We start from the raw sequence: 24075 nt of genomic DNA, 5'->3' as shown, positions 1-24075 counted from the left end.
GAATGAAAGAGTGGTGATGGCTGCATAATTCTCTCAATATGTTAAGAACCATTGAATTGTACATTTTAAGTGGGTGAATTATAGGGTATATGAACTATAGCTTAATAAAGCTGTTAAAAATAAAACTTCTGCAAAAAGACAACATGGAAACTACCTTTGCTCCTTAGTACATGGTGATCTTTCTGGACATAGTTTCCTCAAACAGAAAATGCAGAAATTCACCTACCTGATTTCTAAGTTTCTTTCCATCTCTAAGATTCCTGAGTGTATGTAATTTAAGAAAACAGATTAGAGAAAAGAGATGGAGTCTGTGTGTATGTGTCTAGGATGGGGTTATGTGGAGAGAAATGAAGGAAGGGACAACAAAAAGACTAAAAAAGATAAAAGGAGATGAAGGGACAAGGGACGTGAGTTCAGAGAGACAGATACGTAGAGACACAGAAGCAAGACTATGCTCAAAAAGAAAGAGAAACTCACCAAAATGCACGTGCAGATCAGTCATCCATTCTTCCATTTAACAAAGATTTACTGAGGACCTACAAAGCCAAGCTCTGTATTCAGTAGTAAACCAGGTAGACCGAAGCACTGAGCTCAGCAACTGGAAGCACAGCAGCATTCAGACAGTTGTAAGCATGTATGGTGAGAGTCAGGATGCCATAATTTAAGATGCTCTGGAAGCACACAGGTTGCATGCATGCACACATGCATGTACACATAGCACACCACTCAACACATGCAACATTCCTAAAAGTCAGATCAATTTTGCAAGATGCATCATTTCTCACCTGAGGTATTTCGAATTCTGCTAGCAATGACGTTTAAATATATGCTGCATTTTTACAAGGATGGGCACAAATGGGAATGACATCTTTTATTCTCACCCCAAAGTCTCTATAAAACAAGGCTCAAGGAAGGGATTCATCCCTAGAGTTTAGAGATTCCCTCCTACTCTTTCCCCTCCATCAAGAAAGACTGGCTTTGAAAACAGAGAGGAATGTGATCTATTACAAGCACACCAGCCCTACTCCTCTGGGCTTTCAACTGGAAAGTTCCCAAAACACATTCTGTTCTACTCTGCTTCCAACCCATCCAGACCTGGCCCAATACAGGCATCATGTGTTGCCCATTTTCCCTGTCCTGTGGCTCCTGTCCTACTGAAAGTATGACATGCTGACAACATGGGAGGAAATCTCAACAGGAAAAGTGGCTCTGTTCTCTGCACAGTGTCTGCAATAAGTGCTTCCGAATGACTACCAGGTTATACTCCACGTCTGGAGAGTCATACACAAGTACACACACCAGCCTCCCACCTCTGATCAGCCCTAATTCCCAGATCCTTGCCCATGGGATAAGAGCAATGCAGGGCATAAGCATCCCCCTCACTTCAGGGAGAATGACCTCCCGTCTCCTAACAATTAAAAAGTCAGGACTTATAACCACTGCCCTTTCAGACTGAAATGCAGTTTGAGTGTCTCTCAGATTATTGATCATGCACTTTTGTTCTTATTTTCTTAGCTTGACCCTGATGCTGACTCTTGACTTCTCTAAGAGATTCCATGCAGCCCAGAACAGGAAAAGTGTTCATAGGGTGGGAAGGAAGGACAAGGTAATCTATGCCTTAGTTTTCTCCCCTGTAAAATGGAGATAATCATTTCTACCTCAGTATGGTTGACAGAATGAAATGAGATGTGTAAACAACTTGGCACAGAGTTGGTACTTTGGGGGGTCACTTGCAGTTTTTGCCTGTTTAGCACCCCAGTACCGCTTCTTCTGGTAACAGCAGCATCTTCATCATCCCTGTGCTTGGGGTCGGGGTGGTTGGCCCCACTGGGGAATGGGACTGTAACACAGGGCTGACCCATCAGAACACCCTGTGGCCTTGGCTCTGGTGATCAAGGAATGGGCACATGACCCAGAAGAAGTAGTAAATTCATCTTAGTAACTTGTTGGAATGACTGGGGGAGTTCTTGCTGCCAGGGTTTCTAAGAGGACAGGATGGAAGTTGGGGACTACAAGTTCCAGTTGTCACCATGACACAGAGGCCACTGAGAAGAGATCCAATACCAAGAACAGTTGGGATATAGAGAGAATGAGCCCCATGCATCCAGCTACAGCTGAACCTGCCTAGACTTGTCAGTTATCTAACCTAGAAAATTCTGGTTATTATCTAATCTAATTTGAATAAGTTTCTGTCCCATGCAGACAGGAATCTTGGTTAATGCAAAACTCATTTGGAAGGGGGATTTGGTTCCCCCTTCCCACTGGAGCAGCTTTCTTGAGCCCTGCAGAGACTTTGCCATAGCTCATCTCCCCATCCTTAGCCTCTTTCTCTTCAGTCTGCCTTCTGCTACATTGATCATTCTCAGCCAGGCTTAGTCCTGTCACTCCTCAGCTTAGAGGACTCCTTGATGCACCTCTGCCTTGAAAGCAAGTCCTGGTTTCCTCAGCTCTATCTTCAAAGCCCTCCACAATCTGATCTCAATTCCCCTTTTGTTTTCTCTTTTTTAACTAAAGTATAATTGACATATAACATTATATTAGTTTCACGTGTGCAACATAATGATTCGACGTTTGTATATATTGCAAAGAGATCTCCACTATAGGTCTAGTTAATATCCATCACCATACATAGTTACAAAAATTTTTTTTCCTGCAGTGAAAACTTTTAGGATCTACCTTCTTAGAAACCCTAATTATTTTTTAGCTTATTTCTCATGACCATCTCCATGCTTCTGCCCATACTGTGCCTGATTCACATCCACCCAATCCCCTACTCTGCAATGCTTCCTTACACCTTGTGCCTTTCCCCCAGAAGACATTCCACATTTTACTTACCTACCAAAATCCCACCTACTTAACTATCTTCTCTTCCAAGAAGGCTTCACATATGGCCAAAGCAGAATAAATGTCTCACTGCCCTGAATTTACTCCCTTGTTATATATAGGACCTGTCAATCTGTCCTTATATAAGAATAATGGATATACACTCTGAGAGCAGGGAGCATGTTGTACTTGATTCTGGATCCTCCTGGGCCATCACACATAGGCCTGCTGTAGGCCCTTGGTGAATATATCGACACAAGACCTCAACGCCCTGCTTATAAACTCTGAATCCTCCACCCTCCCCTCAACTCCTCTCTAGGAGAGAGGATTCTAATGTTTGAATCATGTTTCCTTCTTACCAGGAAACCTTTTTTTTCCAATAGTGGCAAAATACATATAAAATTTACAATTTCATCCATCTTAAAGTGTACAATTTAGTGGCATTAAGTACATTCATGATGTTGTACACTTATTACCACTATCAAGCTCCAGAACTTTTTCTTCGCCCATCAAGCATACCCATCAAGCAGTTGGTTCCCATTAAAATCATTAGTTTGCCTTTTGTCTCCATGGATTTGCTTGTTCTGGACATTTCATATAAATGGAAGCATGCAATATGTGGTCTTTTGTGTCTGACTCCTTTTACATAATGTTTACAGGATTCATTTCATGTAGCATGCATCAGTACTTCATTCCTTCTTATGACTGAATAATATTCCATTGCAAGGATATATCTCATTTTGTTCATGTCATCTGGGTTGTTTCTACCCTTTGACCATGTGAATAGTGCTGCTATGAACATTCATGTACAAGTTTTTGTGTGAACATGTATTTTCAGTTTTCTTAGGTATATACCTTAAAGTGGAATGGCTGGGTCATATGGGAACTCTGTGCTTACCCAGAAGCCTCCTACACTTGCCATCTCTAACCTCATCAACATCCTGGATCTGCTTGGCTGACTTCATCTTGGAAAAGTCCATTGGCTTTTTAGAAGGGAGCTATTTCATCTTGATTGCGGTCTCTTGATGGCAATCCTTAAAGGGCATTCCTGGTCTTTAATATTAACCTCTTACTGTGTAGAGCTTTATATTGTCTATTTCAGATCCATTGTTTAGTTTATTCCTCACAACATCACTACAAAGTTGATTCTATTATGTCTGTTTTTCAGATGAGGAGGCTGACGAGGCCTCGGCCATTAGGGGTCCGGCTGAGACTGACTCCCAGTCCAGTGCTCTTTCCATACCACCACAGAGGTCCTCTCTCAATTAGCCTCTCTGTACAAGATCTTTGTAAGAAATAATTACCTTCTGAAATTTATTCTCAGATCCACAATTGTTTAGAAATGTCCCTTACTAGGTAGCCTGTCAAAGCTGGCACAGACCTCTGCCACACTCTGCCAGTTGGCACTTCATTTATAATCAAAACAGTTTTTTGTATTATATTTAAACATTTTGCCTGCACCAAGGAGATCAACTGTTGCCTTTTCTAGATCTTCAGGAATCTTTTAGAATCTTGAGTTAATGCTCCCTTTTGATGATGATATGAAGCTAAATCTGAGCATGTCCCATTAGCTCAACCTCAGCTCTCAAAATTTCCTCCCTATTCTTTTGTTCAACCCAAGAGCATTTCCTTCCCCCTCTTAGGAGAAAGCTATTTCTTGGACTGGAGAGTCCCCTGACCTCTTTGGAGAAGAAAAAAGACACAATGACTTCCAGCCTGTTCCTTGGAAGCCTCCCATCCTAGTGTCCTGTGTCCAAGTGGGACTGGAAATCAGCAGAGTCCATGCTGTACCCACTCTAGCCACTGTCTCCTCACCCCCAGGGAGAAGCTTTTGGGGCTGACCTGGCCCACATAGAACCTGCTCTAGCAGTTTTACAAACAGCGAGGGCTTTCTAGATGCACATGACCTACCTCGTGTCAACTTGAGCAAGATTGTCCCTAGCCAGCTTTTCCCAAAGTATGTTCTCTGCAACCCTTGTTCTGGATGATTTTGTTAGTAGCTGTGAAAATAAAAGTTTCTGTTTTTCAATGCATTTGGAGTCATCAGCATCAGACAGGTTTCTGTACTGCAGGACTTCTCAGCCTTTAGGAAATAAATACTCAAGATAAACCTTCCAGAGGAAGAAACAGTATAAAATGTTTCCCAAATTTGGGAAATGAATATTTGACCATGAATCTTTTTTCAAGGAGTATCTCAATGTGTCTTCCTCAAAACACTAGTCAGAGGTGCCACCAGGCCCTCTTGGACTGGTGGGGGCCTAGAAGTGAGAAGCAGAGTGATTGTGCATATGGGCTCTGGAGCCACGCTGCCTGGGATCGTATCCCAGCCCTGCTGCATAGTAGCTGAGTTACCTTGGGCAAATTACTTCATCTGTCCATGCCTCAGATTCTCCATCTGTAAAACACAGATGGCGATAATCACATAGATCATATAATACTCATAAACTTCTTAGAGCAGTATTTGGCACATAGTCAGTACACACTAAATGTTAACTGGCATTTTGAATCTTTCACAAGCCTTGTAGAAAGGGATTCCTCACATTCTCTCAGAAGCAGCAGTCTGCACCTGGCACTCCCCACCCCTAGGCCAACATCAGCCTCTCAGTTTTTAAAAACTCTCAGCCAAGATGGCATGAAGTCCCATAAAAGCTGGTCATGGTTCCCTAGGAGTAGCCCTTCCTAACCTTTATGGCCTTGAAGGCCTCCTTCTACTTCATTTTTAATTCCTTAAAGACAGGTACGTAAGATTCAGAAGACCTAGATTCTGTACACAACTTACTCATTTTCCAGTGCGATCTCGAGTTTCCTCCCTGATAACATAGAGCATAACAAGGTTATGGCACAGAGAAAAGTGGTTAAAATACTAAGCAGGCAGACAGGCTGGATGGCAAAGTAGCAGGGAGAGGATCACACCAGTGACAGGTGGTAAGTGTGTTCCTCTTTTGAGGAAATGGGAGAGAGTGCCTATGACAAAGATGCTTGGGCAGTGAATTAGGATAATTGACAGTAGCTGCTGCAACAGACCACAAATCTCAGTGTCTTTGAGTGTACATCTTGCTGAGCTAAATCTAATGCAAATTGGGATGCCCACCTCCATCTTATAGCAAGAAATTCTGTAACAGAAAATCCCATGTGGAATATATAAATGGGGGTGTGGATGTCAAAAGTCCCTGGATGACCCTGGCTACAAAAGCTGTACTCCTCTGCTGCCCAATTGTGCTTCCTTCCCCCTTTTGGAAAAGTAAGGCCTGTTTGCCTCTGAGTTAATTCTCCCAGCTTTTCTAGGACTCTGCAAGCTCTGGTTGCCTACATTATAGTATTTTAATTTCTTACCTCTGAGAGGCCTCAGGTTCTGCAGTAGCTGTTACCTGTCTCACTAATCCTCAGCCTCTGGCAGAAATGGTTAGCACTCTCTGAGTATTCCTGTGCTCTTTTGCCTTCCCAGCCTCTCTTGCAGTTGGTTGGGACCAGCTCTGGCAACCAGCTCTGGCCAAGAGACTGTATGTCACCTCTGGATTGAGGTACTGAGAGCCCTGCCTCCTGCATTCCTCCCTTCCCTCAATTGAGATGTCTCTGGAGGTCACTTGTTTCATGGGGAAGCTGAAAGAACCAACTCAGAAACAAATGTGCCCCTCCCCCTAAGTGTCATTTCTCCAACTAGAGGGAGGGTGGGAAGCACAGGTGGGTAAGAGGAGAGGGGCTTTAGACAGGATCATTCTTGGCATTCTTGTAATTCTTGGCATTTATATAGCCATTTAATACCCGGTATATCTTCCATATGGGATTTTTTGTTATTAAACTTCTTGCTGTAATTTGAAGTAAAGGTGTGACCTGTGATTCAGGTACTCCCAGTAGTACTATGGACAATGTGACAGGTGGCATGTCTCAGACTATGATGTACACATGAATCACCAAATGGTCTCATTAAGCTGCAGATTCCGACTCAGTAGATCTGAGGCAGCACTCGAGAGTCTGCATTGCTAATAAGCTCCCAGATGATGCTGACACTGTTGGTCCCTAGACTGTGCTCTGAGAAGTAAGGTGATAGGGGCAGGGCTGACCTGTCCACTAAGTATGATGGGAACAATGCCTAGTGCCCATGAAAATGTTTTAATTTCTTTAAAATCAGAAGGAAAAAAATAATAAAACTTTTGGGCCAAAGAAAATGTCTTAATAGATAGTATTAATGTATTTATCTATATATCAACATAGTTATAAAATAAATTTCTTAAGGAAAAAGGGGCTCATGAAGGAAGAAATGCCTAGGGCCCACAAAAATCCAGTGTGGCCTTGGGGCAGGGCAGGGGGGGCAGAAGGAGGGGTTAAAACTATGAAATCCAGAGAATCCATGTGAGGTTACACAGACAACATGGCTGTATGGTCCTCTGGGAGGATCACCTGAGACATAGTCTGAGAACATGCTCTGCAGGGGTATCATCTTAGGGGGTATCCTCAAGTTCCCAAAATCTCCATTTAGGGAGCCCTGAAAGGGTACCCAGTGCCTCCTGGAGGTCCCCAAATTCTAGTGTTCCAAATCTCTTCCAAGGGACTTCCAGTCCTTTTGCCCCCAACTTCATTCCATAGTATACACCCAACTATTCCCAAAGCTGAAGGGCTTAGAGCAGCTGACCCTGTAATGTGAGGGAAGAGAAACCAGGCTCCAGAGGCTGCTTTTATTAGCAACAAACACAACACATCCCTGATCTGAACCGCAAATGTCCAAAGCATGAGTCAAGTGCCTTGTTAATAAGAAAGAAAATGAATAAGCATTTCCTTCAGCAGTAAATGTTTTCTTATATATACAGCCTTCCATTTTACTCTGGACCTGACCCAGTTCTGACTGCCCACAAAGGCACTGCATCGGCTTTTAGAAAACAGACAATAATAGCTGACTCCTCTAACACATCTGCAATCCTCCATGTCACAGATGCAGCAATTAACACGATCGATGCTCCAGGACAGCCTCAGTCATACGACTATTGGGGTAAATCTCTGGGCCTTGGAGAATGAATGGCTCACAGATGGGGAAACCAAGGCCTCAGAAGGAAGAAGTGATTTGCTCAAGGGCACAAAATGAGTTGGTAGCAGAGCGAAGCCTGCTACCTGAGAACCTGAGAACCCTTGCTTCTATGTTGTCTTCATTTCAGCACCAGGAATGGATATTGGAAGACATTCACTGTCTTCAAACCTAGGAGTGTTTATTCATTCATTCACTCACTCAGTATCCACCAAGAACCTGCTATAAACTTGCCATGGTTCTTGCTTACCTTAATACTTCTCTATAAATCCACGATGACCTAACCTTTTTAAAGTTCTTACTGGTGCAGCCTCTACCTCTTCCTGTCCTGAAAGTTCCAAGTGTGAGATCCCATCTGTTGATGGGTTGCACACACTTTGCACCAAGGGCAATGGAGTCTTGACCTTGCCACCTTCCACTGAAATCCTGAGTTAATAAATGAACCTCAGAAAACTTTGGTTTTCTCATTAGCAAAATGGAGATAATATTATTACCTATCTCACAGGGTGCTACAAAAACATGAGAGAATATACATAAAGCACTTAACACAATATATATCTGGTGTTCAACAAATGATAGCTGTTATAGTAACTGATAATAAGTACGTTATTATCACTCTTGTTATTGTCAAGCAAAATAAGCCCCCTGCAGATTTCAACAAGTGTAATCTTTCCTTCCAGGACACTAAAAAGGCAGGCTTGCTTTCTTTGTGTGTCTGAGCAACTTTTGTGTCTTACAGACTGAAGAGTCATGAGACAGGGACAACTTGCCAAGTGTTTCTGTGTCTCATGTCCCATATCCTTGAGCCCCATCCCTACATCCTTCTTTCTCTGCTGGGCCTAGCTGACCAAAGAACCATCTGGCTCTCTTAATGTAAGGCCCTATAAACCCCACACCTGTCGAAATTGTCTGTACATCAGCAAGGGACAACAGCAAGGAAATGAGGCTGCCTTCCTATACAACCCTGTAAAACACCATATTCAAGGGATATGATTAGTTATCTGTGGAAGTAACCCAAGAAATTGTCTATAAATGTGGCTGAAGGGTTAAGAGGCTTGATCAGAGTGGGGACAGTGCCTGGGTGGCTCAGTCAGTCAAGTGTCTGCCTTCGGCTCAGGTCATGATCCCAGGATTCTGAGATCAAGCCCTATATCTGGCTCCCTAATCAGTGGGGAGTCTGCTTCTTCCTCTCCCTCTTCCCCTTCCCCCATGCTCATGCTCTGTTTCCCTCTCTCAAATAAATAAACCAAATCTTAAAAAGAGAGAGAGAGAGAGAGAGAGGCTTTACTGAGATCCCAGATGGCAGGACAGGAAGACAATTATGAGTTGGCAGGTGACAACATCCTTTGGAAAGACTTTTGCTTTTGGCAATTTCCCCTTCCCTAGGAGGAATCCCTATATACAAGGGATGGTTCCCCATCTCTTGGTACAGATGGCCGCATCTGTGCTTGATGATCCTGTTGCCTGACCATGGCTGACCCAAGCTGGGTCTATCGGGCTCTCCCAAGAATATGGACAGAGACTAAGGGTCACCGGACCCTGGTCAAGCCAAGGACTGTGCCCTAGAGCGGTCTTCAGAATGGAGTATGAGTGCCCAAGGAATGAGCAAGATAGTCCTGTGGGATGGGAAAACAACTGGAATTTCTACTTTCTTAGTATTAAAAGATCAACAATGGTGCCTTCATTCAGTCCCTGTGTTGAAAGGTCACTGTCATGCCCAGTTTGTAAGACACCCTGAAGGAACAGGAGAAACTCTATACCCTCATGTATACATTTGCTTTCAGTGAAGTATGACACAATTTGTATGTGCCCAAGTAAATGAGTTAGTGAAATATGTTTATCTAGGTTTAACCAAACCAACCATCATAAAAATGGGCAAGTAGCTTAAAAGGCTCCCGCAAAAAATGCGGAATGAAGATACTACCAAAACTACTAACACCAAAAGCAACTCTCAAACATTTTTTGCAAACTGGTGATTCAAACTGAAAATTTTGCTTACAATTTTACTCACAATTCCGTAAGTAATGATGCCCTTCTACAGATGTATGAGCCGGTTATCCTTCTCCTGACCTCCCTTTCTCCCTGCCCCCAACCCATCCATTCTGTGCCCTGTGCTTCCAGATGACACATGCAGGATGTATCTTGGGCTTTCATGCTTGCTACCTGAGATTGGTCAATGGGCCAGCAGAAGGAGGGAGGAGAGAAAGGTTGGGGCATTTTCTTTCCTATTCTTTCTTGCTTCAGCACTACATCTCTGGCATGGCTGTATCCCTCCTTAACTACGGCTCATTCTGGAAGGACCTTCTTCTCTGGCTCCCCATGTCACTGGATTCTGGTCGCACTATTTTTTCTCTTTCTGGTAACAGCCTCTTGCTGTTGCTTATTTTGGGGTGCCTGGCCATCATCCTTTATAAATAGTCCTTCTGTTGAAGTCTCTTGAGCCAGTTGAGTTGGATTTGGTTCCTTGCTGGGAGACTGACTGTTACAGTATATCATTTACCATGACAGTCATTGAAGCTAGGGGTTATCCCAAGTGCTGAGATGTTAAAACATAATGAACTCTCACTAAGGAATACTCTTTTAAGGAAAGCTGGTGGCACTGTTTAAAAAAACAAAGCATGGTTTTCATATATAATTTCACCTTTGTCAGCCTTTAAAATTTTCATTTTTATGTGTTTTATAAAATAACTAGCATATTAATGTAGCTCATGAATATGATTTAAAATAAAGAAATGCACATAAATTGGAGGTGCATGCTAAAACAATTTTTTTTTAATTAATGAGATGAACCATCAAACAAACAGCCTTTGTCCTAGGGTAGCCCTTGGGGGCTCAGTGGTTTAGTGCCGCCTTCGGCCCAGGGCATGATCCTGGAAACCCGGATCGAATCCCACATCGGGCTCCCTGCATGAAGCCTGCTTCTCCCTCTGCTTGTGTCTCTGCCTCTCTCTCTCTCTCTGTGTTTCTCATGAATAAATAAATAAAATCAAAAAAAAAAAAAAGCCTTTGTCCTAGAGAAGACCTCTGCTCTAGAAAAAAAGTTGGCAAGTTCCTGTTTTCAGGTCTGCAGTACTGCCGTAGGGATTATCTTCCTGAGACCTAGCTGTCTACTTTTTCCTTTGATTCTCTGAACTACCTTTCAGCAAACCCCATCTTTCTACAAAATGAAAGGGGACTATAAAGAGAAATGCTTCTCTAAGGCTTCCAGGGGGAGAAACTCCTCCTGTGCTCTGGGGAAGTCTCTCTGTTATAGGCAGAGAGGGCTATTAGGCCAGATTATAATCTAGGTGAAACAGAATTTTCTACCTTCTGAGCAAAATCTTCATCTTCCAGGTCTTGGCACTGGAAAGAGTTATCTCTTACCATATATTAGCACACAAAAATTCAGAATTATATACTTCAGTCTCTTATGAGTTTGATTATCATGGGTCAGTCTCCATGTGAACAATAACTCCAGGCCACTGACTTAGGCTTACAGATAGGCCCAGGACCTTGAAACATCCCCATGATGATACTCCTTAGGGAGTCCTCTTGTAATCCAGCCATCTAGGTTCCTCCTGACAATATTTTACCTCATCACCATCACCTTCTTTTTTTTTTTATAAATTTATTTTTTATTGGTGTTCAATTTACCAACATACAGAATAACACCCAGTGCTCATCCCGTCAGGTGCCCCCCTCAGTGCCCGTCATCTATTCACCCCCACCCCCCCCTCCTCCCCTTCCACCACCCCTAGTTCGTTTCCCAGAGTTAGGAGTCTATATGTTCTGTCTCCCTTTCTGATATTTCCCACACATTTCTTCTCCCTTCCCTTATATTCCCTTTCACTATTATTTATATTTCCCAAATGAATGAGAACATATAATGTTTGTCCTTCTCCGATTGACTTACTTCACTCAGCATAATACCTTCCAGTTCCATCCACGTTGAAGCAAATGTGGTGGGTATTTGTCGTTTCTAATGGCTGAGTAATATTCCATTGTATACATAGACCACATCTTTATCCATTCATCTTTCGATGGACACCGAGGCTCCTTCCACAGTTTGGCTATTGTGGACATTGCTGCTAGGAACATCGGGGTGCAGGTGTCCCGGCGTTTCATTGCATCTGTATCTTTGGGGTAAATCCCCAGCAGTGCAATTGCTGGGTCGTAGGGCAGATCTATTTTTACCTCTTTGAGGAACCTCCACACAGTTTTCCAGAGTGGCTGCACCAGTTCACATTCCCACCAACAGTGTAAGAGGGTTCCCTTGTCTCCGCATCCTCTCCAACATTTGTGGTTTCCTGCCTTAATTTTCCCCATTCTCACTGGTGTGAGGTGGTATCTCATTGTGGTTTTGATTTGTATTTCCCTGTCACCATCACCTTCTAACCTACAATAGGGACCAGTTGGACCTCAGCTGGGGAACAGGAAATATGTCTGAGGTAAAATGCCCAGGAATACATTATATTATTTATATAAGGGAACCAAGCCCCAAACAGGTCGAAAATATCATGACAGGAAAGCCCTTTGAAAAACCCAGTCATTTGGGGTCACAAAATAGAGGAGTCCACATGTTCAGCATTAGCCTGGCCTTGAATAATACTTATTATTTGTTGAGTACTTATACACAGATGAGTTATTTAAATACAAAAATCCATTTCATCTTCATAACAAGTCTTTGAGCAAGATATATTGTGGTCATCATCAGCCCTATTTTATACATCAGGAAAGTAAGACAGAAGAGGTTAGATCATTTGCCCAAGGTCAGACGGTAAGTTGCAAGGCTGAGACTTGATTCAAGTCATTTGATTTGAGAAACTGTGGTCCCAACCACTACCCCACATTGCCTCTAAGGCAGACTGGGTGACCATGGCAGGATCTGTGATTTTTTAGGGCACAAGCCTTGGTGAGTCAGAGAGTGACTCAAGACTCATAGTGTAGGACACGGCATTTCTTGCAATAGAGATTCTAGACTTGTATTTTCCTACAAGAAGAGGCTTGCTCATAGACAAGGTTATGAGACCTCATCAAGATTGTCACGCACTGAAAGAAGACAAAAGAGAGATAGAAAGCAGAGCAGATGCAGTAGAGTAGCTGCCCAGACTCTTGCCCCAAAGCTCAGGGCGTCTGCTCTGAGCAGCAGTGTCAGGACCTCCTGGGCTCCAACTATACGAGTAGGGACAGGGGTTGGATATCCTCACTCTGCCCTATGGCCCGGATATATGAGCCAGACAGATGGAAGTTGCTGCGAATTAGAGATCTGATAGTTTTATTTGACTCCCCTTTCTTTACTTACTATTTCCTTTTAGTTGTCTTGAATACGTGGCTTGAGTCATTTGCTCACAAATATCTCCCTTGGATGGCTATGATCTGAGTTTAATGAGGTAGTATATATAAAATGCCTGGCATGAACAGCATGCTCAAACAATGGTTGTTCCGAACCCCTCCTTTCATTATCTATATGAAGTATCCCAGAGGAAGGGGTGTTAGGGGGTCATTTGCTTCCTGACTGGAGCTGCCAAAATGGAACTTGCACAAAACCAAATTCACAGCACACACTTCTAGTTGGATGCTTGTCTTGTCCGCAGAAAGACTGCTTTTCAAACAGATGACCACTGGGCAACTTGCAAAGAGAAAGGATGGGGTTCCATCAGGCAGAAAAGGGAGGAGCTGGGGTGCCCACACTCTTAGGACTATGTGGCAACCCCTGTAACCTGAAAGCTCCTTGCCTGTCACTAGGATGTGATACATCTGCCAGATGTACACCACTTGAGAGACCAGCTTTGCAACAGGGCTTGGGCTAGGCCCTCACTGTGGTACTGTTAGGGGCATAATGCTTCTTCTTCTAGATGATTGTTTCATTTGTCCAGGAAGATACCCCCCCCCCACCTCCTCTGGCCAGGGGAATAGCTATCTGATAGTGAGTTCTAACAAGGGTCAACTGACTAGCTCAGCCCTTTCCTCTTCCCTTTCTCTTAGGACTATGCTGCCTGCAGGAGGTTCTGCTACCCACAGATTCTACTCTGCTCCTCCTTGCTCCTTATTTAAGGGGGCCTGCTTCCTCTAGAGGGCACTCCATAGGGATGGGGTAAATTGGCTTAACTCAACTTTAGAAAGCCTACTTGTCAACCTTTGACAAAGAAGGCAAGAATATGGAATGGGAAAAAGACAGTCTCTTCAATAAATGGTGTTGGAAAAACTAGACAGCCACATGCAAATGGGATATTACTCAGCCATCAAAAAGAAAGAAATCTTGCCTTTGCAACAATGTGGATGGAACTACGGGGTATTATGCTAAGCAAAATAAGTCAGTCAGAGAAAGACAACATATAATTTCACTCAAATGTGGAATTTAAGAAACAAAACAGATGCACCTAGGGGAAGGGAAGAAAAAGTAAAATAAGATAAAAACAGGGAGGGAGGCAAACCATAAGAGACTCTTGACTCTAGGAAACAAACTGAGGGTTGCTGGAGGGGAGGTGGTTGGAGGAAGGGATAACTGAAGATGGACATTAAGGAGGGCACTGATGTAATGAGCACTGGGTGTTATATAAAACTGATTAATCACTAAATTCTACCCTTGAAATTAATAATACAGTATATGTTAACTAAATTGAATTTTTAAAAACAGAAAAAAATGGAACTGAACCACTTATAACATCATACACAACAATAAACTCAAGGTAGATTAAAGACCTAAATGTGAAACCTGAAACCATAAAAATCCTAGAAGAGAGTACAGGTCATAATTTTTCTGACATTGGCCAAAGCAGCAAGGGAAATGAAACTATTGGGACTTCGTCAAAATAAAAATTCTATGTACAATGAAGAAAACAATTGACAAAACTGAAAGGCAATCTACTGAGTGGGAGAAGATATTTTCAAATGACATATTCAATGAAGTAAGTACCCAAAATATATAAAGAATTTATACAACTCAACACCAGAAAACCCCAAATAATCCAATTTAAAAATGAGCAGAAGACATGAACAGACATTTCTCCAAAGAAGACATACAGAGGGCCAACAGACATGCAAAAGGATGTTCAACATCAGGGAAATGCAAATCAAACCCACAATGAAATATCATGTCACACCTGTCAGAGTGGCTAAAATCAAAACCTCAAGAAACAGCAAGTGTTGGCGAGGATGTGGAGCAATAGGAACCTTCATGCACTGTTGGTGGGAGTGCAAACTAGTGCAGCCACTCTGGAGAATAGCATGGAGATTCCGCCAAAATTAAAAAACACAATTACCATATGATCCACAACTGGACATTTACTCAAAGAATACGAAAGCACTAATTTGAAGAGATATATGCACCCCTATGTTTATTGCAGCATTATTTACAATAGCCAAATTATAGAAGCAGCCCAGTGTCCATTAACTGATGAATGGATAAAGAAGATGTAAAAAATATTTTTTATTTTAATACATATATAAATTTAATAGGTATATAAATTTATATATATAATGGAATGTTACTCAGCCATAAAAAAGAATGAAATCTTACCATTTATAGTAAGATGGATGGATCAAGAGAGAATAATGCTAAGGTAAATAAGTCAGTCAGAGAAAGACAAATACCATAGGATTCCACTCAAATATGGAATTTAAGAAACAAAACAACCAAAAAAGAAAAAAAGAGACAAACCAAGAAACAGATTCTTAACTATAGAGAACAAATTGGTGGTCACCAAAGCGGAGGAGGGGAGAGGTATGGGTGAAATAGGTGATGGGGATTAAGAGTACACTTATCATGATGAGCACTGAGTAATGGAAAGAATTATTGAGTCACTTGTACACCTGAAATTAATATAACACTATACGTTAATTAAACTGGAATTAAATGTCTTTAAAATGATAATAAAAAGAAAGTCTACTTGCCTGCCAATATAAGCCCTATTCTTCAATACCAGCCTTATCAGCCATAAGAGAGATGTTAGATTCTCCATGAGACTCACAGCTTAAGTGAAGGAAGAAGTATTTTCACTGGGCGTCCTTAGAGACCCCACCAGGTGCCAAAGGCCAGTCATCTAGATAATAAGTCTGTTACTGTCCTTGTGAGGTTAACAGAGGTGAGAATACGATCCAGAATTATGCACATTCTGAGCCTCGTACCCTATACAGAAATATCTCTGATGGGATCTCTGAAAGAGGAAACACAGAAGCTATAGCTACAATAATAGCTAATGTTTACCAGGTGCTAAGAACAGACCCTGGCTAAGGGTCTTACTTACCCCTGCAAAGCACCATCGTTATCTCCATCTCACCGGAGAAGAAACTGAAGCCCAGCAAGATTAGGTGCAACCAAGGTGGACAGCTGGCCAGTGGTAGAGCCACACAGTCACTCCAGGGGCTGCACTTTCTACCAGAACACAGTGCTACTTCTAGCTGGAGGTGATATCTCCCACTATGATAATGAGGGAAGACATGGTCAACGCTGATCCTACCTCCTGAGGGGCCAGCACTGTTTTAACCACACGTGTAGTAGCAACATCAAGGGTGCCCTCAGGCTTTCTCTCCTTCTAATGAACTAGGACCTTAGGCTTTCTGGAAATATCCTCCCATTTAGCCTGTCTTTGGCAGAACTCCGTGTGGTTCTGTGTGTCCCTTGTCAGGGCAGCCACCATGCCCTCTGCACCCCATGCCAGCCTACAGCCCTGCTGTGAGCAGTGTATGATCTCATCCCCCACATCCTGCATCCACTGATGCCCCTACTCATAGAACCTGATTCCCTCCAAGCCAGTGCTTCCTAGACTTGAGTCATCTGCACACCACCTTCATATTTTCCTGCCACATCCATGTGCCACCTATATATTCATTGATTTACTTTTTTTAAATTTTTATTTATTTTTTTATTTTTTTACTATTCTTTAACTTGCCTTAGCAGTGAGCTAGAAAACCAGGGCTGAAATCCCAACTCTGTCATTTACCAGCTTTGTGTTGCTGGATAAGTTCCTTGCCCTCTCTTTGCCTCAGTTTCCTAATCTGTATAACAGGGATAATCATAATCATACTTCAGGGGGTTTCTGTGTGGACTAAATGAAGTACTTCCAGTAAAGCCTTAGAACACCTAGCACAGGGACATCTGGGTGACTCAGCGATTGAGCATCTGCCCTCGGCTCAGGGCATGATCCCAGGATCCGGGATTGAGTCCTGCATTGGGCTGCCTATGGGGAGCCTGCTTCTCCCTCTGCCTGTGTCTCTGCCTCTCTCTCTCTCTCTCTCTCTGTGTGTGTGTGTGTGTCTCTCATGAATGAATAAATAAATAAATCTTAAAAAAAAAAGTACCTGGCATAAAGTAAGTGCTCAATAAGTATTATCTACACTTGTCATTATATTTATCCAAAAAGGAAACTTTATATCCCTACCATAAATGAAAAACTCAGTGCCACTTATATCACAAAGAGAGGAGTTATAAAAATAAATTAAGTGAAAACACTTACTAAATACTAGCTATTGCCTGACAAAAGCTCTGGGCCTAAGGCTTGCTCTCTTTTTGTCGAGAAGAGAGACAAGCCAGGGTCTGAAAGATGTCGAAGGCACAGCCAGTTCAAGCTTGTGAACAACTTGTCCTGAGTGGCCTAGGACTTCTGGTTTTAGTCCTGTAAGTTTTCCTCATTCCCAGGCTACCTCAGATCAAGGCTTTCTTCTCTATGGAAGGACTAAAAATAACTGACAAGGGAATAACCTTCTTGTGATGCGAGTTCGTGTGTTCCAGGCTGAGTCAGTACCCCACTTAAAACCATCTTGCAGAATAAGCCACACCTTGGGCCCCACTGTGCAAGTCTGCCTCTGAGGGCTGAGTTTTCAAACGACACACATGAGTTTCCAAACGACATACATGTACCATTTATGTGTGGTAGGGATAAAAAGCCATCCTGTGTGTGCCACTGAGACTGTCCCCAAAGAAAAGCCACATTTGTACATGCCCAATGAGAGGAACAATGATTAAACTGTGGCACAGCTAATATTATTCTGTATTATACAACCATTGAAACATCGTGTTTTGAAGTATCTTTAACAAGATGGAAAAATGATCATGACAGAATGTCCATTTAAAAGGAAAAAAAGGGGGGGATCTTTGGGTGACTCAGCAGTTTAGCGCCTGCCCCTAGCCCAGGGTGTGATCCTGGAGTCCTGGGATCGAGTCCTGCATCTGCTCCCTGCATGGAGCCTGCTTCTCCCTCTGCCTGTGTCTCTGCCTCTCTCTCTGTCTCTGTCTCTGTCTCTCTCTCTCTCTGTCTCTGTGTCTCTCGTGAATGAATAAATAAAATCTTTTTTTAAAATAAATAAAAGAAAAAAATAAAATAAAAATAAATAAAAGGAAAAAAAGGGATCCCTGGGTGGCTCAGCTGTTTAGCGCCTGCCTTCAGCCTAGGGCGTGACCCCGGGAGAGTCCCGGGATTGAGTCCCATGTTGGGCACCCTGCATGGAGCCTGCTTCTCCCTCTGCGTCTCTTTCTGTCTCTGTCTCTGTCTCTGTCTCATGAATAAATAAATACAACCTTTAAAAAAAAGAGAGAGAAAGCAGACTAAGATGTCCTTCAGTAAGAGTGAATAAACCATAGTACATGAAGAGCAGCATAATATTATCCAGTGCTAAAAAAAAAAAAAAAAAATGAGTTATCAAGCCATGAAAAGACATAGAGGAAAAAAAAAAAAAAAGACGTAGAGGAGACTCAAATGCATGTTGCTAAGTGGAAGAAGCCAGTCTGAAAAGGCCACATACTGTTTGATTCCAACTCTCTGACATTCTGGAAAAGGCCAAACTATGGAGAAAGTGAAAAGATCAGTGGTTGCTAGGAGTTGGGTTCATAGCTGGAACACAGGGATCTTTAGGGCAATGGAAGCTACTCTGCATGATACTATAATGGAGACATGTCCTTATACATTTGCCTAAATCTAGAGATTGAACAACACCAAGAATGAACCCCATGATAAACTATGGACTTGGGATCGTAATTATGTGTCAGGGTAGGTTCACCAGTTGTAACAAATGAACTACTCTGGTAGGGGTTGTTGCTAATGGGGGAGGCTGCACATGTTGAAGAAGTGGGAAATCTCTGTATCTTCCTTTCTGTTGTGAGCCTTAAAATGCCCTAAAAAATTAGGTCTTTAAAAATTTTAAAGCAGGGGCACCTGGGTGGCTCAGTTAGTTACACATCTGATTAAAATCCTCATTGGCAGGCTCCCTGCTTAGCCAGGAGTTCGCTTCTCCCTTTTATTCTGTCCTTCCACACCACCCTGCCCTTGGGCTTGTGCGCGTATGCTCTCTCAAATAAATAAAATCTCTTAAAAAATTTTTTGTAAACAGACTATAAAACCACATATAGTAAGACCTTAGTTTTATAAAATACAGAGAAATATAGAGAAAGAAACACACTGTAATATTAAGTAGGATTCTGGAGGGATTTTTAATTTCTTCTTATTTACTTCTGAATTTCTTATTTATACTTATTTCTATATTTTATAAGAAACCCTAGCACAGAATGCATATTACTTTTATTACTAGGAAAAGAAGTTGAATAAAAATTATATGTAAAAAAAGTCCTAGAAAGAAAGTAACCAGAACTGATTAAGCCCAGCCTTTGAAAATTGTTTTTTACAGTTGTGGCCCACTGGGAGGGAGATTCTCTGGCCGACTGGCTGTCACCTGCTTTCCTTCTCCTCTGGATAAGGCCCTTACACAGGAGGCAGGGCTTGTCTAAAGTCACAGGCTTCCGTTGCCTTTGCATCCCATCTAGTTAGGCTGCCCTGAGCTGTCCCCTGAACCTCAGGCTCTGACCTCCAGGGTTTATAGGTCAAACACAATATCCCTTTCCCCCTTTTCTGGATTTTTCCAGCATTTGGATTATGGCACTTGATAACTTCCCCGAGATGTGGCATCTAGCACAGGAAATCCCCGCTTTGGATCTAAGCGGCCTGAGCTGGAAACCCCGCTCACCACCTACCAGCTGCGTGGCCTTGGGCACATTGCTATACCTCTTTCTACCACAGTGGCCTCATCTCTATCACAAGGATTAAGTGAAATAACATTCTAGCACAGATCCTGGCCCAAGGATCTCAAGTGGGACTCAATTTATATCAATTTTTACATTTACTACACAAGAACTCAGCTCTCTATCTCCCTCCCCCTAATTCAAAGAGCTCCCCAAGTAGCAGGGGCAAAATCTCTCCTCCCCACCCATCCAGGTTTCTGCTCCCCCTTGGTCAGAACCCCTCAGATGACTGCTGAGCCACAGATAGAATGGCTGAGAGGCAGCCCAGTGGCTCCATGGGACTACCCAGAAGAGGTGGTAGGGTGAGAGAAGATGGCTAACTTGAGACCCCCACCATGCCAGACTAAACGAATCTGAACATCAGGTATACATATACAATAAACCAGGGCCCCGCTTAACTGCAACACACTTTGTGAGCATTATGTTCATTTCTTCATAATGAAAACAAATTGATCCTGAACACTCAGTACCTCCCAGCATCATTCTGGATGCAGGACACACAGTGGAGAATGAGACAAGGTCTCTGCTCTCACAGCACTCAGTCTCCCCTCCTGCTGGAGGTGTGAGCTGCAGTCATCTATCTTCCTTACCAAGACTTGAGAAAAAGAGGCAGGGCCATTTGAGAAGCGGGGACTGGTACTTATAGTTCAGCCCATCAGGCAAGGCATCCAGCTTCCTCTCACAGAGACTTAGAACCCCTCACCCTGAAGCTATGAGCCAGCCCACTGGTCCTCCTGTCAATCAGTGCCAAGCAGAAGGCATTAACTATCATCATCCAAGATACTGAATTCCCTCCTCTGACATTTGGTGGCTGGGTGACCTTGGAGAAGTCATTTTACATCCCCTAGTCCTAGTGTCTTCCCTGTAAAATTAGGTAAAGATACCACCCTCATCTCATTACTGAGGAGAACACAAGAAACCATGCATGGAAAACCTTAGGCAGAGCATTGGAAGACAGTTGGTGCTTCCCCCACTACCTTCTTGAAGTGGTACCAACTGGAGATGAACAGAGCATGTTGGGTAGGAGCAGAGACTCCAGAGACAGGCTGCCTGGGTTCAAATGCCAGCACCACCTCTTACCAGCGATGTGACCTCTCCATGCTAAAATCTCCCTATTTACGAGATGAGGACAATAACAATCCATACCCTAGAGAGTTGTGGACGGTGAATTACTATACAGAACGTGCTTAGAACAGTGTTTGGTGTACATTAAGAATGATGTGTTTGCTTTTTTTTTCATCCATGTTTATGGATTTTGATCATGTTGTGCCAATTAGTACCTGATTACATCTTCCAGATGACCTTTGAGAGTATGTAGGAATGTCCTACTTACTACAAGCATAGACAATGTTACATTAGCTATGAATACAGTCACCCCCAACACAGACACACTGACACACACACACACACACACACACACACACACACACACACACCACTGCATCAAAGATAACCAAACATGATGATAACTGTATTGTCCATTTAGTCCGAAATCACAAGAAGCTTCACAACTAGTTGACTCTGCCGTTAGAGTCAGACTTGGGTTCAAGTCCTAGCCCTGCTCTTCCTTAGCAGTCTGACCTTAAGCAAGTTACTTAACCTGTGTTTCCTCCCCAGAAAAGTGCCCTGTAAGTTCGCAGGGGAGCTAACCCCACCTATCTCACCAGCATGTCATTGCCCCCTGGTGGGGATGATAGAACCCTTAGCGAACTCTGACTCCCTAAGTGCTTCCAGCTGAAGAGTCCTGGGAAGCTTCCTCCTTCCCCTGCAGGAGACTCATCTCCGACAAGTCCATGGGCTTTACCCCCCAACCCCCCCCCCAGACCCACAAAGAAGCCTGAAGAGTGTTAAGAGGACACCAGCTGCCGAACTCTAGGAGGCAGGAGCACTGACCACAGGTTCCAGATCCTTCACTCTGTTAACTCAAACTGCAGAGCATCTCCAGGCTTTCCCGAGCATTTCCTGGGCAGGAGGGAGCAAGACAGCTAGGCCCTTCTCTGCTCTCTGTCCCCTGGCCTTTCCTTTGAAGAAAGCCAGTCTGAGTCCCATTTAGCTTTGACACAGAGCTCCTGGAGGTGAGCAGGGCTAGGGGCACAGGTTGGGCATAGGTACCCCCTCCAGGGAGGAGGGAAATGGCACAGGGGACAAAGCTGAACACAGAAGGAGAGATGGAGACAGAGATGAAAGCAGGGGCTGCAACCAGAACAGGAGGGGCAGGGACAGAAACAGGAGCAAGGTCAAGGACCGAGATAGAGCTGGGCCCACACAGGGTCCTAAGTGGATGGGAGAGTACAGCACAGGGCTGCGGGGGGAGGTGGCAGAGGGAGGTACAAGTAAGCACAGAGGCAAGCTGGAAAAAGGGTAGCGGGCGAGGGTGGTGGTGGAAGCCCTGCGCAAGGGCTTACATAAGCTGGGACCCACGATTCCCCAGAAAGACCCACAGGAAATCTGGGGGTGGGCTCTCCAGTCAGAACCCACATTTTCACCCTAGCCTGTGCATGCTTCCCAAGCAGCAGCAGACAGAGCACGGTTTAGTTAAGTTAGGACTGGCAAGATTCACTTCTTACTTAAAAATCATGACAGCAACAATAAAAATACTCAGCTGAAATGGCACCCGATAAAGCCAATTCCCCTGAAAGTTAAACTCAAGCGCCCCCATCCCAGCACCCTGTACCTTTAAGGAGGAGATGGGTCCCTTGCGTCCCAGCTGAAGAGCAGGTTATTCTTAGATATAGCAATGACTTACCTAAAACTGAGTTATTCCCTTTTCCTCCTCCGGCCAGCCTCTCTTCACTCTGGGGAGCTTTTACCATTTAAGGTCAATGTTACATCTGGCTCTGGAGCTCCGAGCTGAGAAGCCTCTGGCTGCTGAGCCTCGGCCACCGCCTCCTCCTAGAGGGGCTGGGACTTGGAGCCTGGAGCTCCTCAGGGAGCCCCCTCTGGCCCCACTCAGGGGGCTAACGCTAACGGCAGGGGAAGCTGCCCAGGCCAGCCCCGGGGTTCAGGGAAGGCTGGGCCTGCGAGGCAGCGGCCAGCCCTGAGTGCCTCCCATGGGCACCCACACAGTGGATGGCAGTGCCCATGGGCAGCCTGTGCTGCTGGGGACTGTCCTGGCCAGACGGGGACCAAAGGAACTCTGCAGATCCGCCTCCCAGCCTGGAATCCCCAGCAAGCATGTGAGGCTGGACAAGACCCTGGCCCTGGGCCAGGAGAAACTGGGAACACTTCCTGCCCTGGGGATCCACGGGTGGGGGCTACTCCCACCTTAAACCCGTGGGATTACCAGAGAGAAGGGCCTAGGAGGTTCAGCTAATCCCAGACCTGGCAGCAGCCCCAGGGGCTTCAATTCCTGCTCCTGCACTCAGCAGTCCTGTGGTCTTCACATTGTGGAGCTCCAGGCTCCTCATCTCTAGGACGGGGATAACAGCGATAACACCTAACTCACAGAGTTGCAGGAGGGCTAAAGGAGACCACAGTGAGGGCTTAGCACGGTGCCAGCATCTCGTCACGCTGCTTGGCACAAATCCACTTCCTGCCCCTGCCCAGACATAGGCAAGGACAGGCTGTCTCTGTCCTGGAAGTCCATATGCTGACCCTACTTGCTCCTCACCCACCTTGGGTGCCAGACACAGGCAAGGACAGGCTGTCTCTGTCCTGGAAGTCCATATGCTGACCCTACTTGCTCCTCACCCACCTTGGGTGCAGTGCCCACCTTGGGCCAAAGTCACATGGGGGCTCTGGCCCTCTTCTGAGGTTAGAGGCAGCTCAGAGAAGCTGAGGTAGGGTTGCCAGTTAAAATACAAGACACTCACTTAAATCTGAATTTCGGATAAACAACACATAGCTTTTGTAGTGTAAGTATGTCCCAAATATTGTACAAGACATATTTATACTTAATATATGTACATATGTACATATACATGTATGTATGTATGTGTGTGTATACACACACAATATATATATAATCTGAAATTCTAATTGGACTGCATGTCATGAATTTTTATTTGTTTAATCTGGCAACTCTAGACCTGGACCATCACTTGCCACCCCAGACATCTACCAGTTCTGAGAGTTATAGGGATTGGTGCTTCAAAACTTGTGCCCTCAAGCCCTCCTGGTGACAACTGCCTGGCTGTATACAGTCCTATTCCCAGCTTCTGGCCATGGGTCAGCCTTCCTCATTCATGGCAGGCTTTTTTCACCAAACCTGACACCCTGGGCCTGCATCTCAACCTGTTCCATGAGC

The 24075-nt window shown here is 44.1% G+C and overlaps 1 protein-coding gene across 7 annotated transcripts in view; it reads right to left on the bottom strand.

Annotated features, from left to right (window-relative positions):
* Positions 1-23009, bottom strand: part of IRAG1 (inositol 1,4,5-triphosphate receptor associated 1) — a 125406-nt gene extending 102397 nt beyond the window's left edge. For 2 of the 7 annotated variants that reach the window (XM_072794076.1, XM_072794077.1), the window contains exon 1: positions 22504-23009. In XM_072794076.1, coding sequence (XP_072650177.1) covers positions 22504-22642 — 139 coding nt within the window. In that variant the 5' untranslated portion in view covers positions 22643-23009. Of the gene's footprint in view, positions 1-5175; positions 5198-22503 lie in introns of those variants that run through there. The other 5 variants (XM_072794078.1, XM_072794079.1, XM_072794082.1 and 2 more) reach the window with 4 other exon arrangements.
* Positions 23010-24075: the final 1066 nt, after the last annotated feature.

Source organism: Canis lupus, chromosome 23 (genome assembly GCF_048164855.1).
Source record: "Canis lupus baileyi chromosome 23, mCanLup2.hap1, whole genome shotgun sequence".
NCBI classification, from domain to species: Eukaryota; Metazoa; Chordata; class Mammalia; order Carnivora; family Canidae; genus Canis; species Canis lupus.
This window is presented reverse-complemented; position numbering and strand designations above follow the sequence as displayed.